General features: G+C 35.1%; 3 protein-coding genes across 3 annotated transcripts; 1 reads left to right on the top strand and 2 right to left on the bottom strand.

Moving 5' to 3' along the window:
* The first annotated feature begins 341 nt into the window (after positions 1 to 341).
* Positions 342 to 1,460, top strand: LOC145557379 (uncharacterized). Its single transcript, XM_081618559.1, has one exon. It carries the CDS (start codon positions 342 to 344, stop codon positions 1,458 to 1,460), a length of 1,119 nt encoding a protein of 372 aa, XP_081474685.1.
* A 2,050-nt stretch (positions 1,461 to 3,510) lies between these two features.
* On the bottom strand, positions 3,511 to 7,122 carry LOC145559479 (glucan endo-1,3-beta-glucosidase 12-like). The gene is made up of 4 exons (XM_081620903.1): positions 6,764 to 7,122; positions 5,048 to 5,503; positions 4,100 to 4,130; positions 3,511 to 4,009 (listed from the first exon to the last, which is right to left on the bottom strand). Exons 1-4 carry the CDS (start codon positions 6,837 to 6,839, stop codon positions 3,847 to 3,849), a joined length of 726 nt encoding a protein of 241 aa, XP_081477029.1. The 5' UTR covers positions 6,840 to 7,122; the 3' UTR covers positions 3,511 to 3,846.
* A 1,081-nt stretch (positions 7,123 to 8,203) lies between these two features.
* LOC145559478 (ribose-phosphate pyrophosphokinase 4) lies at positions 8,204 to 14,115 on the bottom strand. The gene is made up of 7 exons (XM_081620902.1): positions 13,913 to 14,115; positions 12,765 to 13,080; positions 9,567 to 9,662; positions 9,400 to 9,468; positions 9,170 to 9,298; positions 8,734 to 8,833; positions 8,204 to 8,607 (listed from the first exon to the last, which is right to left on the bottom strand). Exons 1-7 carry the CDS (start codon positions 14,026 to 14,028, stop codon positions 8,477 to 8,479), a joined length of 957 nt encoding a protein of 318 aa, XP_081477028.1. The 5' UTR covers positions 14,029 to 14,115; the 3' UTR covers positions 8,204 to 8,476.
* Positions 14,116 to 16,311: the final 2,196 nt, after the last annotated feature.

Genomic DNA, 16,311 nt, shown 5'->3' with positions numbered 1-16,311 from the left:
CTCGTGTCGAAAGTTTACGGTGCGCGTACAACCTTTCTTTCCAGCAATCCTCACGGTCGGCCACGGGTGTCTCTCGTACTTCGTATGGCCTTCGGGGTTTACTTAAAGCAGATACTCTTCTACAACAAGGCTGCAGTTGGAAGGTTGGTAATGGGCGCTCGATTCTAGCCGAGTCAACTGTCTGGGTCAATGGCAGTACTCCTGAGTTCAAGCCCGGGATTTCCTTACAAAACTCTGCAACCCAAACAGTCAGTTTCTTCATTCATCCTCAAACACTAGGGTGGAACACGGATAAAGTTGTTGATTGGGTTGTCCCTTCGGATGCGACCACGATTTTAGCTATGGAGTTACCTTATACGCTGCAGGAGGATTTTCGGTACTGGTCTGGTACCCCGTCGGGCCGGTACTCAGTGAAAACTGGGCATGCGATGCTACAACAACAACTCTCTCCCATTTCAACTAATTCGAGTATGGGTTCCTTTTGGAAAGTTCTTTTGTCTCTTCACTTACAACCAAAATGGAAGGTGTTCTTATGGAAACTTCTACATCGCGCACTTGCAGTCAAGGTGGAACTTAGTCATAGAGGGGTTCCGATTCAAGATATTTTTTGTGACCTTTGTAGGTCAGCACCAGAGGACTTGCAACATCTCTTCAGAATGTGTTTCAATGCTCGAACGGTTTGGAGGGGTGGATGCCTCGGCATTCGCTCAGAATTTAATGGAGACCTTTCTATCTCAGATTGGATCCTACAGTATATCCGACTTTTTATTAGTCATGATGGGTCTTCCAGTACTCACTTAGGTACCTTCATTGGTACGCTTTGGAGTCTGTGGTTATGTCGAAACTCCAGAATCTTTCAAGAGTCTACTGCTTGCCGGCCTTTTTCTTTACAATTCGCGGACGTTATGAATGCTCATGCAATCTTTGTCAGCACGGATGCTCCTGTTAGTACCAACTACGCCGTGGGGGCCAGCGGGGGTGCCTCTCCTCCACCTGGTTTTTACATGGCTCAGTTGGGTCAGGGTACTCAAGGGCCAAATGCGCTTTCTCTACAAATTGATGGCTCCTGGTTTAAGGACTCTCTACAAGCAGGGATGGGTTGGTGCGTGGATAATGATGACCCGTTTGATGAACGTATCTTTGGTGGAAGTAACTTTGGGGTTTATACCTCTGCTTTACATACGGAGACACTGGCGTGCATGGATGGGTTACAGTGGGCTGTGGATCGAGGTTTTCATTCGGTAACGGTATTCACTAACTCCTATAATCTTGTTTCCCTTCTTCGGGGGGATGGTCATGGTAACATTGCTTACCTTTGGCTCATTCGCAAGATTATTCTCCTTGGCTCTACCTTTCGTTACTATTGCATACACAAGGCGGACCGGCACCGGGTTCATCGAGCTCATCAAATAGCTGGGGAAGCGTTGGTTAACTTTATTTGCTTTAATAGTAATAAATAGCCTGTTTGTATCCGTTGTCAAAAAAAAAAAAACTTGTAGGATTTAAAGTAAAAATCCTCTCAACTGATAATACCAAGCTGATTCGATAATCACCCAACCTGATCTATATATTTTTTTGGCTCGTGCAACTTTATACCTCTTAATGAAAGTTCAACACTTTTTTTTGTACACCAGCCTGCAGGTATCCAGCATTACATTTCCTTATTCATACATGGGCAATTCATGATAAATTATGATTTCTCCCATTGTCTTAAACAGATAGAAGTATATGTAAGGAGAAACATACTCGCCTGCTGACAAATTAAAATAATACAACATTTGATATTATTAAACTTTAAATTATGATCCACAATCTTTATGATGTTCAGAGCCCCTCAATTATTTTCCACTTAATAATAGACTACTGTACATAACAAATAAAATAAAAAAAAATAGAAAAAAAGAAGTCTATGTACTGTAATAGTGTAATTACCGTGGTCACACAAATCCTGTTAATAATTTGGTGAAGAAGATGCAATCATTTGATGCAAATGCTAGTGGGTGTTGAAACAGTGTACAAATTAAAGTCATCAAACAAATTCTGTTTAATAATTTAGCTGGAAGAAAATAAGAAATGACATAAATTTGATGTTTCACACACATTTGCTGCTGCTACTACATACTAGTCTCATGCATGCACAAATTTATTTCAAAGCTACTTTGCGTGACCATCATATCACTTTTCATTTTAAACTTTACATACTCAAATTATTATTCCACATTCATCTACTGTTTCAAGTTGGTTCACACATAAAGAAGGGTAACACATCTTGTTGGATTTGTTTTGGAACACTCCCTATATGAAAAAGACTGGAAAGAATGAAATTTTGTTAGTTTGAATGTATGTACATACGTCTATGATCAAGTTAATTGTCGTAGTAGTTTGATTGACACACTTGACAATGTATCAGTTTGAGTATTGATATCTCTAATTATAAGTTAGTGTAACTTACGAAAAGTTGATATATTGATAATATACATTAAGAGAAATCTAAAAACATACTATATAATATATTAACATTTGTTTTTATATATTTGGTAAAATTTATAATTAAGAAAACATATAAATAAATAAATAAAGAGTCAACCTGTTACATCCATTTGAAATGGAGAGGATATTGTATAGACGTATTGTAAAGTGTAGGATAGATGGGATCAGGTTTGTTTCAAACAATCTGAAAATCAGCTCAATCTCCCTGTTTGCGTATGTGTTCCTTCATAAAAACCCTTTTAATTGTTACTTATATGCTCTCAAGTCATAGCGTTGAAAGTCTACAACATTTTTTTCATGACCTTCCAAAGAACATTTTTCTTTTTAAATGTTAAACTACGAGGGAGGGCCCCCCCACCCTATCACAGGAATGGGAGGCTATGAAGAGTCGAATCCCCATCACGTGGGAGAAGGGGGGAGATGGAGGGACTAATCCTTCCTTCCAAAGGACTTATCAAAACATGGAACTCCTTTCAACCGCGTAACATTTATCTAATGCACCATGCCTTGGAGGAGCCACACGCCAAGTAACCAACCTACATCTGCTTCATGCTAGCCATATGCTCCATCTAATCGTCAAGAACACCATATTATACTATGTCTATATACAACACACATTGTTGTAAATATACACAGCCCTTTTTTTTTTTTTTTTTTTTTTTGGTTGTTGTTGTTGTTGTTTAAATAATCAACCTTCCTCTTTATTTTTACTGTTTTGGATGGTGATATCATGGGCCTATTCCAAGGCCCTAGCTTTTGAAAGACTCTAAAATCAATTAAAGTCCAAACCCTCCGATGATCCGTTCTCACCAAAGGCCCAAGAGGAGTGCTTCCAAGTTCCATCTCCTAATTCTCATCTGCATTATTTGTAAGTTGTGACTTCTAAGGCAAAACTTATACAAAACGCTCCTAACAATTTACATGTCTTGAACCTTCAAGAATAGTAATTTAGCGTGACTCGAATTAATTTTGGTGCCTTTTAACAATGTCTGATTATGTTTCATTCTCAAACAGTCAAACTTACAAGCAAAGTTACTACATTAATACATACCACAAAGGCACAAAGGAACAAAGCACAACCCTAAATTATGGTTATAAACTCAAAAATTATAAACATCGCTAACCTAACCTTGCCCCTGCATTCACAGGACTAAGAATCAAACAGCACTTCAGCCAGAAACAAGTACATACATAACCTGACTTACATGATTAAGCTGCCCCTCAGATTGCTAAATGCTAATACATGGAATGATGGAAAACATATCCTACACGGCTAAACATCTTCATCACTAAATTTCCTACAGAATGATAACAGTGACTGAGCTTCTTGAACTAATCCTTTACGATTAACAATGTCTAATGACCATATCTTAGCAGAAGAACCATGAAACATAAGGATCTTGAAAGATATGAAACCTTGCTATCAAGGGTTGCTGCTGAATTAGACGGTCCAGGTGGTCCCACACCAAAAACTGTTGAGACGTTTTGATTTGTTGTGTCTAGCACAGATGAACTCGTGCTGCACTCAGAGAAACAAATTACGGTTAATAACTGGTTCAGACAAAATAAAGCAAGGAAAAGAGAATACACTAAACTTATGCATATTCACCTTGTAGAGGGATACTGACATGTTTCGGTACCTGAAATATGATCAAGAAGTATATTGTGACATCAGTACAGAGCGAAAATGAAGTAGGTAGCACAACATTTCATAAGAAATGGTAACAATCTTGATTCCAGAGATATGCATCCAGAAATGATGTAACATTTTATGCAACAGTGATAAGTTTCCATTCGTAAATTTAATTAATGAACATATACAAAAGTTAGCCAAAAGTAACCGACTGTTGTAACGTTGTTTACTACTTTATCTCTAGTGAAAGTTAGCAGAGTCTATAATTAATCCAGCTTTATTAAAAATGTACTTAAAAGATACCACGGGTGATTAGAATAATTAGTGGCTAAGGCCTCAGATAAGTGGAAGTCAAAATCAGGCACATGGAGAGCAAATTTGCACTTTGCACCACCAGTATTCACTAAGTGCAATCACATTACATCATAATTCACAATAAACTACGACGAATATGAAGTCTCTCACTCTCTCGAACACCAGAGATCCTGTTTTGGATACCTTTAAACTTGAAATCTCAAGGAAATAAACTTGGGGGTAGACCTTTTCTTTAAATGACTAGTATACTTCTCCCCATTCGTGTTTCATTGAATTCCAACTATGATCATTTACTTTCTGTACAGCTAAATTGTATTAACAATACAAATAATTAAATCCTTTTTCTAGACAAAATCATCAATGTTTTAGTGTTAATAAATAAAATTTGCACATTATTTCTCCATTTGCAACATATGCCTAATGCAATTTCTGTGTGAAATCTGATTGACATGTATCCTACTTCATGAACGGCCCAATTAGTTTCACATAGATTATATTCAACATGTCCCAGTTCAATAAACAACAGACATAAAGAACAAACAAATTATACGCTGCACAAAAGAAGAAAAGCACAAATGAAAATAGGAGAAAAAGAAGCGTTGATCATACTTGGATTAGTGCTGGTGACAACAGCAGTCCCCCCAAAATTACAGCTATTTGGAATCGGGTTCTTCTGATAGTACGTGTTGAATGCATAAGAAGCGTGATCATGGAGTGTATTTGGGTAATAGCAACTCCCACCAGATTGAATTGCAGTGCAATCAGCACCACCATGGCCACACGCATAGTCTAAAGCCATCTGCAATGCTAACCGAGCAGCAGTTTGGCTGGCAACACACCAGCTAGCACCTGAGTTAACAGGTGAAGATGTGGTTGGGGTAGCAAATGGAACCCACTTAGGCGGGTCTTCAGGGATTGAGTTTGGATTCAATACAGGAGCAGATGACGCGCCTGTGAAATTTATGGTTGGTACAGTTGTAAGAGGCGATGTGATGTCCTTTTGGATAGTTGCTTCAGTAGGAACCTCACCAGGTCCAACTCCCCCCCTTATTATAGTACATGAAACTGTCAAAACAAAAACAAAAACAAAAACCGATGAGAGGATAATAGAAGTGCCTTGTTAAATCACACCCTTAATTGATGTGAAACTTACTTTTAGCTATAATGTACATTTATAACAAATGACATAAGAATATATCCTGATATGCTTTATAGAACAAACTCTTCAGATCATCGATTATGTGCAGCTATGCAAGTACATTCCAAGTATAAATCCTAAAAATCTTCAAAAAGTCCAAGTGATCGAAAGTGAGTGGGAAACAAAATCAAAGCGAAGCTTAACATGAAAACTAACATATGTCTTCTAAGGAATATACAATGATAAGCAATGATAAACCTATCCTCAAGATTGGACTATCATAGTTTCATTAATTTTACAAAAATGATGTGTACATGTAAGGACATGTAGTGGTTTTCCAGTTAAATTGGGAGCACTATTCGGATGACTATATGAAATTATCACTTTTGATTCATGTAGCCGACCTAGTTATGGGATTAAGGCTTTGATTGATTGACTGACTATTCGGATTACTTGAGATTAGATCGAATGATCCAATCTCGGAGATTGGTCAAGGTGCACAAATAACCAATTGACCAATTCTATGATGACGTACACATAACAAATGCTTAGTTCCTAGTGTACATGATGACAAACAAAACATAAAATATGACCAACAAATCGAATCACAAAGCATATAAAGGCTTACTTCCTAGTTTAACCAATTACTAGAATTTTGTCCACAATAACAAGGAAATCAAATGCAACTTCTGACTATGAGAATCTTAATAATACGACAAACTATCCAAAAAAATATTAGCTAAAATATTAATCAATCCTAAGTTCAACTAGAAAATAAAAACAGAGGAAAACACTATTTACAGACTTTGTTTTTTTACCTTTCTGGGTTTTTTCCACTCAAATTTATCTCAAACCCAACCTGAATCATACTATGAACAAAAATTGTAGAAACTCAACATGAATAAGACTTAAAAATCAAATTCCGTTTACATCATTGTTTAATATAACCACCTAGTTAAACAACAATTCACAAAAATAAGACTTTGCATTTCCGAAAGACTAAGACTTACAAATCAAATCTCGTGTACATCATTGTCATTTGCCACGATGTAGTATAACATCAAAACAAGACTAGGCAATTCCAAAGTGAGGACCAAGACCAAGTAACAACAAATAATGATGAAAACAAAGCTAACTAAAAACAAAGGAAATAAAAAATGTGGACCAAAAAAGTAGAGAAAAATCACCTGAAGAGAAGAAAAGAGGAAGAATGATGAAGAGTGAAGAAGCAGAGGAGTGAAACAAAAATACCCTTTTACCCATTTCAAGTATTTCAAAGAAATTTAAGCCTGAATAATAATTATATGTGATTGATTACCCAAATGTAAGAGAACAAAAAAGCTGCCATAGTTTTTTGACCTTATCTTTTTGTGATACTAGTATATTGAAAAGGGAAAATGAAATAGGGGTAGATTAGAGAAATAGGATAAAATATAGGACAGCTGAATAATATTTGTAGAAGCTAAGGTTTGAAATTCAAAAGACAAAGAAGAAAAAGGAGAGAGAAAGGTTGAGAGTGGTGGAGACATTGTGGGTGGTAGAAAATAAGATGAAAGGAAGGAGCAAACAATGGGGGAAAAGATAGAGAGGAAGAAAAGCAAGAATTGTTTGTAATATTAAGTGATGATAGTAATGATGACCTTAATTAGTGAGTGCCCATTTTCTTCTTCTTTTCCAGGTTTCTCCTTTTTCTTTTCTTCCTCTTCAAAGTCATCATCTTTGGTATTTAGTAAATGTAGAGGGGTAGGGAGGCGTCAATTCGGATGATCGGATCAGGTTAAATAAGGTCAGATTAAGTCAATTTTTAAAGTTGAGTTGTGCTAAATTATTGTGTTTACACATATTAAAATCTAAATTGAATATTTTTCGAGTAGGTTTTGGGTTGGGTTGGGTCGGATGTGGTTTTGAGACCTCTAGGTGTAGAGTATGATATTTGGTGACGCTTAAGGGATGACATGTGGGTATATAATTCTGCATCATATACGTGTTAGTTGAAACGAGTATAGATGATCTAATGGGCAAGTATGGACATCAAAAGTCATGCTCCACTAATCATGAGTACTACAGAGTATATGGGTAGTGAATTTAAAATCATATTTACCACATTATGTATGGTCAAAGAAAATTTAAATTAATATTAATACGGACTACAAATTGAAAGTGTAATAAAATAACATAAAAAAAAGTGTTAGAGATTATAGAAGTCTAAATGTAGCCTTAAATTTGGGACAAAATGAGTATTAAAAAATGCAAGGAAAAAAAATTGGAAAAGAGTGAATAGAAACTGTGCTTTGTTCTTGGATTATTAATTTGTTACTACTCGTATTTGAGATCTTAGCCAAGTTAAAATGTAAATTAATGGTTATAAAAACACCCAAAAAAAAAAAAAAAAAAGAAAGTTGAACAGCCGGTGCCGCAGTCTTAGGGTGCTAGAAGCCCAAAGTCCAAGAAATAGGGGGAAATTAGTCAAAAGTTCTATTCCTTTTTTGTTTTTAATTTCATTTACTTTTGAAATTTTGCATTACAGAATTTTAGAGTATCTAAAGAAATGATGATAAACATATTTTTGGATTATAAAAAGGCATTTGATTTAATCACTAAAGTATCTATTTTTATTTGTAAAGCAATAAAATTATCTTGATACGGAGCATTTTTTTTTCATCTTTATACCCAACAACTAGGGCATAATAACTTACCTTCAGATTCAGGAAGTGTTCACCTATCTTAACAATAACTGATCTACAAGCTGCGGCTGATACCGATACTGAACCTAATGAAATCGAAACTGAAGGAGGTTGCAAAGCAACTCTGCCTCATAAATCCTGTTTTCCAAATACATAATACAAATTGGCATAGCCTTACATTATCAATTATTCCGGTCAAATAGCTCTGTATCTTTTTCATATTTGAAGAGCATCAGCAATTGACCCAGCAAGGCTCAGAACTTCAAAAGGAGCTCTATTTGCAATTGCCTTTACAGTACGAGGGCAAGAATCCGTGATCCAAAAGTAACTAAATGCTTTCTCTGAGCCTGGAAGAAGGTATAAACAAAGATATTGAGAGTCATCATTAGTTAAAGACTTAGCAATCATAAATCATCAGATATACTATGTTGCAATTATGTGATAATTATCAATAATGGTCAAAGAGTATTTACCATCATTTTTATGCGTGAAACGCTCATATGAAGCCTTTGGAAATACAGCATGGGTCACATACGCACTAACCTTCACTGCACCATGCGCAGCTAATACTTTCTGCAGTTTCAAGAACCAAGTCATATACAAGTACCCGTGATAAACATACAGATTTGTTGGTAAACATGAATAATACGAAGTATAATGTAAGATTCAACTTAAAAAGACGAATGAAACTTTGAAAACACAAACATGACCAAAAGTTCTGATTTCCTGAGTAACTGAGTTCCTAGCCAAAGTAATTATTAGTGTAAGGAAAGCAGCAAGTCTGCTGTTGTTAAGAAAGGAATGAGGTACTGCATTGTCTGCATATGTACACGACTAAATGAAGCCTAGTTTATTTAACACAGACATGATTGCTTATTTGCTTTCTCTCAACAAAGAAAAGAAAAATACCTGACATTCAATAAGAGTACCACCAGATTGTACTAGGTCATCAACAATGACAACGTGACATCCAGCAGGGTTGCCTTCCTTAAGCCTCACTATCCGTTTATCACCTTCACGAACCTTTGCACAAACCACCTGGTTTTGGATGACATGAAATTTTAATTGCTACGGAATATGCAGGATTAAATTGGTCAGAATAGTTGTAATAATCACACATGACATAAAAATACACAAACCGTAGGAAAATGATCTAGCTGCTTGTGGAATCGCTTCCATGCCCCATCATCTGGAAATGCAACTACTATCTGGAAAAATATTGTGGAGTAAGCAGTCATTAACATACAGTTGTAAGGACAGTGGAAAATTCTGTGCGGAATTAACATAATGGCCATATTATAGTAACCTTTTCAGCATCCGGGAGTTGATCAAGGCGCTGCTTCAACAGGGGGATCCCAGTTTCAAACAATGGTAGTACATTGTCACTAAAATAAAACCTTTCCTGCAAAAACAGCAAATATAAAGTGTCAAACACGTGAAAAAACAAATGTATTGCAGAAGATAGAGACAGTAGACAGAACCGGGAAGAAAGCTTCGGATTTGAATTTTATGTAGTCAAACTTTGAAAACCCAGGCGGCCTTTGGTAATTTATATGAAGTACATAAGAAAAAACACTATCATGCAAGATCTTGTTAAATTCTTTTCAATGTGTCATGATGTTGACTTTTTAACAATTTTAAAGGTAATAATGGTCAAAGGTGTACATTGAAGACTGCACAAAATGCAAACACAATTATCTTAAAGTATCAAAAGAAGTATGATAGAAATTATAAATAATCAAACCGGAAGTTAGGGACCTAATTTTGTATGAATAATAAAGGGAACAGACAAAGTAAAATTCACTAATTCGTGATTAATCCAAAATAGGCATATCATGATATCACTTGTTTCACCATGGTCAGGCTTCTTGTTAGCATTTCAGAAATTTGCACTCCAATGAAAATGCTCCTATCAATACTCCCTAAAATAGTAAGCTCTGACAACTTTTCATTTTCCAATACCCAAGTTAAAAACATAACAAACAGTTCGAATACCCAAGATTGAAAACAACTGGTTTATAAGATAATAGTCATAGTAACCAATCTCGAAGCAATTAGTAAATAAATCTAGCATTAACTTTTCTATTACTCCGTATCTTATATTTTTTTGTACTTCTAGTTCTCTTTATAAAGTTTATAATCATATCCTAATCCTACTTATTGTAGTTACATGAATTACATCAGGCTCCATAACAACCAATAATGTAATTATCTAAGTAATAGCCACCTCTCGAGGATACATTACACGATATTAATACCTTTGATATCGAAAAATTACATACCCTCTGAACATGGCACTATCACAAAATACCCATATTTTATGATCCCCTAATATACGATAAAGATCTGAGAAAAGTTAAATACACAAATCAGATATATAATCAGTGATTTTTTACACTACTCTCTTTGCCCTTTCAACGTACACTACAGTACTATTGTCTCCATAAGAAGAGAGTACAGGAATATGAAAACGGTACTGCACATTTTATTTCCTAACACTTACAATGACAGTTTTTAGAAGTGAGACAATTTAAAATTGGCATTCAATGACACTGATATATGTATCATGACTTCAGAATAAAGTTTCTTCCTAACTAAAGAAAGAACATATTGAGCAACTATTCAGATTTACAATGCAACACGGTATATTATACACAAGAAAATTCTGTTAACAGTCTTCTTTTCAAACACTGTCTAGTAATGTGATGTAGACCCATGGTATTTCAACTGAGACAGAAACAAACTTTCTGCAATGACTCTAAACCCTCACAAGCTTATTTGTCATTGCATTGACATTCTTTTACAACGGTGTTTTAAGCTTTCAGTAATTCAAGCCAATCTGTAAAGGATGGTTCCTGACAGCCTTTCTAGCGGAAATTTGAATACTAGCACCTTAACAACATAATATATGTGATGTATGACCTACATCACCTTTTAAGTTCTTGCTTAGATTGTTGGCTCTAGTAAGTCTTGTCCCAACTTATCCAAATCCCCTGTCACTCAAACCCAAACCCATATCACAATAGCCAATACCTGACAAAGGCAAACCAAACAGTACAATGAGTACATAGGAGCTAAATCCCCACACCCAAAAATAAGGAGCTCAGAGCCTCATAGAAATTCTTTATCAACTTTCTATAGTCTGCCTATGAGCTATAGTAATCACTGAACAAACACATCTGAATTATATAGAAAACAAAGGTCGTGTCCTAATATTTCCACCAAACACTTCTCAGGCCCTATATGTGTCTAGTTACTTAATAATATATCTTCTATAGAAGCTGCTCCATATATTATTATATTACAATATTGTTCCTCGAACATCAACAATCACACATTATCTAAAAGTTACAGCCTCTTGTTACACGGATACTACTGCATCTTTTCCTGCTTCCCCACTTTTTATATAGAAGAGAAAAGAGAAAGAGCAAGCACTTCACCAGCTACTAGGAACTACAACCTCAGAACAGATAATTGTCCAAGAGGACCAAGGCCTGTTCATCCAACAAATTAGAGTTTGAAGCCTCAATTTATCACCACAATTCAGACTATTCACAATTTCATAGGGCAATCAATCCCAAATCAATTGCACGTTTGCTGAGTAAAATCATGCAACTCAGTCACTTCAATTCAAACTTTCATGTGTAGTAGAGGAGAGCAGGGAATATAATGAATGTTTAATTATCAGATGATGAATGTTGTCCTACAACAAGAATTTAGAAAGCCAACACCCACCTCCAACTCATTCTATTAGCAACAGAAATGAGCAGCATTCAACAGAGATTCACTACCCTTTTCTAGTTTCTACAAAACTTATCAGGCTGAATTTTGACAAGTTGATCTTAGTTACCTTTACGGTAACATTCTTACTATCGGTTTGTTCACAACAATAACTCACAGTGCTACTCTTCTAAAAGACTAGTTCTTCGATTAAAAATACTAATGCCCTTCACTCCCGTCTCCAACATTACACTTTGACAATTTTAGGTTTACACAATTAACTTGGAGATGATGAACTCATACATATACAAAATACTTCCAATGACTGGATTTTATAGTCACATTGATCATTTAACTTGAATAAGTTGAATTCGTAATGTGAAAATTACACTGAAGCAGGTTGAACTATAATTTATCAGATATCTAATCATAATTATCATCAGCCCATTTCAATCTCTTTAGAGAATGTCGATAGCATATTTCTTTCCTTTTTTTTTTTTTTTTACAAACAAAAGTCACTTCAAATATGAGTGTCAACCCGCATATTATTTGGCTAAATTCTCAATCAACTCATTAAATCCCTTTTGACAATGTTATACATGCAATTTAAAATCTAGAAAGAAAAGCACAATGTATCAGATTTTCAACAAGACCCCTCATAATACTCAATGTACACAAACATAATCACAAAGCATGTAAAAGAAATTCCACTACTCAAGTATTATGACAATAGGGAACCAGTATCCAGAACACATTCTAGCTTCGACTTGATTATGAAACTCACCTGCAAAGCATGTATGTCATATATGACCACACTAGTTGGTCCACCCCTTGATATTGGAATGTTGGATAATATCCTTGCCATTGTAAAAGCTGTGGCAACATCTCCTTCCTCTTCCATTCTCTCAAAGGATCCAGTTGGAAAAAATGGTAAGACCAATGTGAAGGACGCGACAAATAGCCGCGGAAGAGCAAATATAACAGACAGTTGTTCAAATATGACTGCTGGTGAGCTAAAAGCAGCCAAAAAGGCAACATGTTGGCCTCTTATATCTTGTGCATTATTTATGAAAAGATTTGGAAAACCGTCATCGAAGCTCCTGATACATGATACAATTAATCAGACCTCTAATAGAACACTGAATAAGAGAGGTAAACATGTTATATAATACGGAATATAATACAGCTTCATGTTTATTGTCCATAAACCAGATAAATGAGCAAGCCTACTGCCTACTAGCCACTAGGCTACCACAAATGAAGACCTGTCTGAATTCCCTTATCAAAGAAAAGCTAACAAAGTAGTGCATAATTTTCGAGCTCAATAGACAACAACCGAATGATGAAGGTTGCATTTTCAAATATGCAGCAATGTACCATACATTTCACTTTGTAGATTAATCCATTTTGCAAGATAAAACCTAGCAGGAAATACCTAGACTTCAAGGCAGACAAATGGAACTTGTAACATTTCCAACAAGCAATAACAATTCGCAGCCAAATTGTTGTACAACACGCTATAAAACACTTGTAACATACAAAGAGAAATAAAACTACAAATTATTTACATTTCTTAGATACACCATTTCATTTTGTACCCATGTCGGATCCTGGACACTCCAACAAGGTTATAGACTCTTCTCTTGTATTTCTACATATAATTCTGGGCTAAAAGAGTGAAAATTATTCATAAAAAAGCCGACTTGGACACTTGAACAAGTACCCAAATCCAAGTAATTTTAAAAATAAAAGGGTATCGTTACACTAACCACAAAATTACACATACATGAAATTCCAGGAAATCAGTTAAACCCATGAATCAGAATTATCAATAAAAATTGAAATTAAACAAATTCCGGGTAATGGGTACAAGAAATTTCACAAAAATTCCAAAAAAAAAAAAACAATTGAAGCAGAGTAAAAGAAAGACACCTCCAATTGATGGATTGAAGATTGATAAGATCAGATTGAGCCGCAACTTTACGAGCAAGTTCTTCAGCCTCAACACAGTAAAAGAGCAACACTTGCTTCTTGTTGGGTTTCTCCATTGTTTTCTCTTTGGGTTTTTCAGTCTTCTGCTTTAGTTATATGCTGATATTCTCTTGTATAGTCAAGGAGTAGAAAAGAGTGGCGCTGTTACAAAATGGAGTGGTCAGTCAAGTAGAAAAGAGCACACTTTATTCTACAGTGCTTTTAGGGGAATTTATGCGATTTGCAAATTGCAATTTTGTAGAAAAGGCTATACATACGATACTTGTATGTGGACTCCTCACATACAACATTGTTGACGGTATTTGATTGGTTTGTATTTTGGGGCCTACTTTCCCATCTTGTTTCCTCCTACTTTCCCCATCTTATTTCCTCCTATTTTTTCCCTCTTATTTTATTCCTTCCTTTTGATGTGGCATACATACAATGGTATTGTATGTTGGGTAATGGGTACCACATACAACTGTAGAGGTGTCAATTCGGATCACCGGATGGAGTTTGGGTCGGGTTGGGTCTGTTCGGGTCGGATATGTTCGGATCAAAATTATCATTTTAACTCGGATCTGGTCAAATTCGGGTCGGGTCAAATTCGGGTCATGGTCTATCGAGTCCGGGTCGGATACGGGTCAGGTCAACTTCAGATCGATTCACTTTCGGTTCGGATATATTTGGATCGGGTTTAAAACGGGTTTAGCCGGGTAACTTCGGGTCGGATGAATTTGGGTCGGGTTGATTTCGGTTCAGATGATTTCGATTCGGTCAAGTTTGGTTTGGTAAATTTCGGTTCAATTCCTTTTTGTGTTTGGCTGGATTTTGGTCGAGTTGACCTAATTCATATCCAAATAAGGTTATTTTTAAACTAGAGATATTGTTTAGTTTTTACCTTATTATTGGGTCAATATGATTATTAATTACGAAGCACGAAGTCTTAGTTTTCTCATTTGATCAAGTTATGTGTAATTTTTATCTTTGAGGAAAATTGAGATTGAATAATTATCGATGACTTATCATACCTATATAAGTAAGAAGTGAGACCGAGCTAGTGATATATTGACGAATAATAGTTACATATGGTGATATATACAAAAAAGTATGTCATTTTTTTTAGGTTATTACAAGTTTACAACTCTTCATCAATTGTACAATCATATGAGGCTATGAGTTCTGTACTATTAGTTTAGTTTATTACTGATTCAATTTTTTTTAAAGATATTTGTTAGAGTTGTTAGAATTACTTTATTACTAATTCAATTTGTATATTAAAAACTTGACATTATACATATTGATAGTTAATTGTTACTATGTAAATTCTTTTTATTTAAGCATAAATTATTGCATATGTATGTAGTGAGTATATAACCGTGCGATGTATAACGCCTATAATTCTACAATAATCAAAATTGTACTCCGCACTTTTAACCAATAACTTCAGTTTTATCAATATAACATATTTCCAACAAGTTTAAAGTAATATTAATTAGTATATTACGAATCATATGAGTTATCAAACTAAACATTAAATGATCTATAATATACAATAATAATTAAGTCTATAAGGGTGTGTTCTATTCATCTGATTTTCACTAACCTTTAAAACTTTATTTATTTTGCTTTCATAATTGTTTCTTATAGGTTGCATCAAACTAGTAGTAATGTGATTTATATTGATATAATTGGTTGTAGGTGTTAGAGAAAAGAATTATTAGTTCATAAAATATAACAGAATGGGAGGAAATTCATTAAAAATGACAATAGGCTTTAGACAGCATTTAACTAGAGCTTTACAAGCAAATCAATTAACTACTGCTTAATGTTTAGGTTTATTAGATCTTGTGGCATTTATTAAAGTTTAGAAAGTAAATTAATATAATTGATATGTGAAGTAAACTTAAGACTCCGGATTATTTCTTTGTAGTCAAAAAGTTAACTTATTAATAATTAGTAAATATATAGTATAAGAACTTGAATAAAAAAGTAAATAATTAATTATGATCGGGTTAAATTCGGATCAGGTAAAAATCAAATCGAGCTAAAATCGGATCGGGTTAATATCAGTTCGGGTCAAAACAGATCGGATTAGATCGGTTATTTTTCGGGTCAATTTCGGATCGGGTTGAGCTCGGGTTGGGTCAAATCGGTTCGGTTTGAGTTCGGGTCGGGTCAAATCGGATTCGGGTTGAGTTCAGGTTGGATCAATTAAATCGGTGCCGGGTTAAGTTCAGATCGGGTCAAATTCGGATTCGGGTTGAGTTCAGTTCGGTTACAAATCGGGTTTGGGTTTTGAATTACTAGGATCAAATCGGATCGGTTACAGTTCGAAACGGATATTTTTTTCGGGTCGG

This window comes from Chenopodium album, chromosome 9, assembly GCF_948465745.1.
Source record: "Chenopodium album chromosome 9, dcCheAlbu1.1, whole genome shotgun sequence".
Taxonomy (NCBI): domain Eukaryota; kingdom Viridiplantae; phylum Streptophyta; class Magnoliopsida; order Caryophyllales; family Amaranthaceae; genus Chenopodium; species Chenopodium album.
This window is presented reverse-complemented; position numbering and strand designations above follow the sequence as displayed.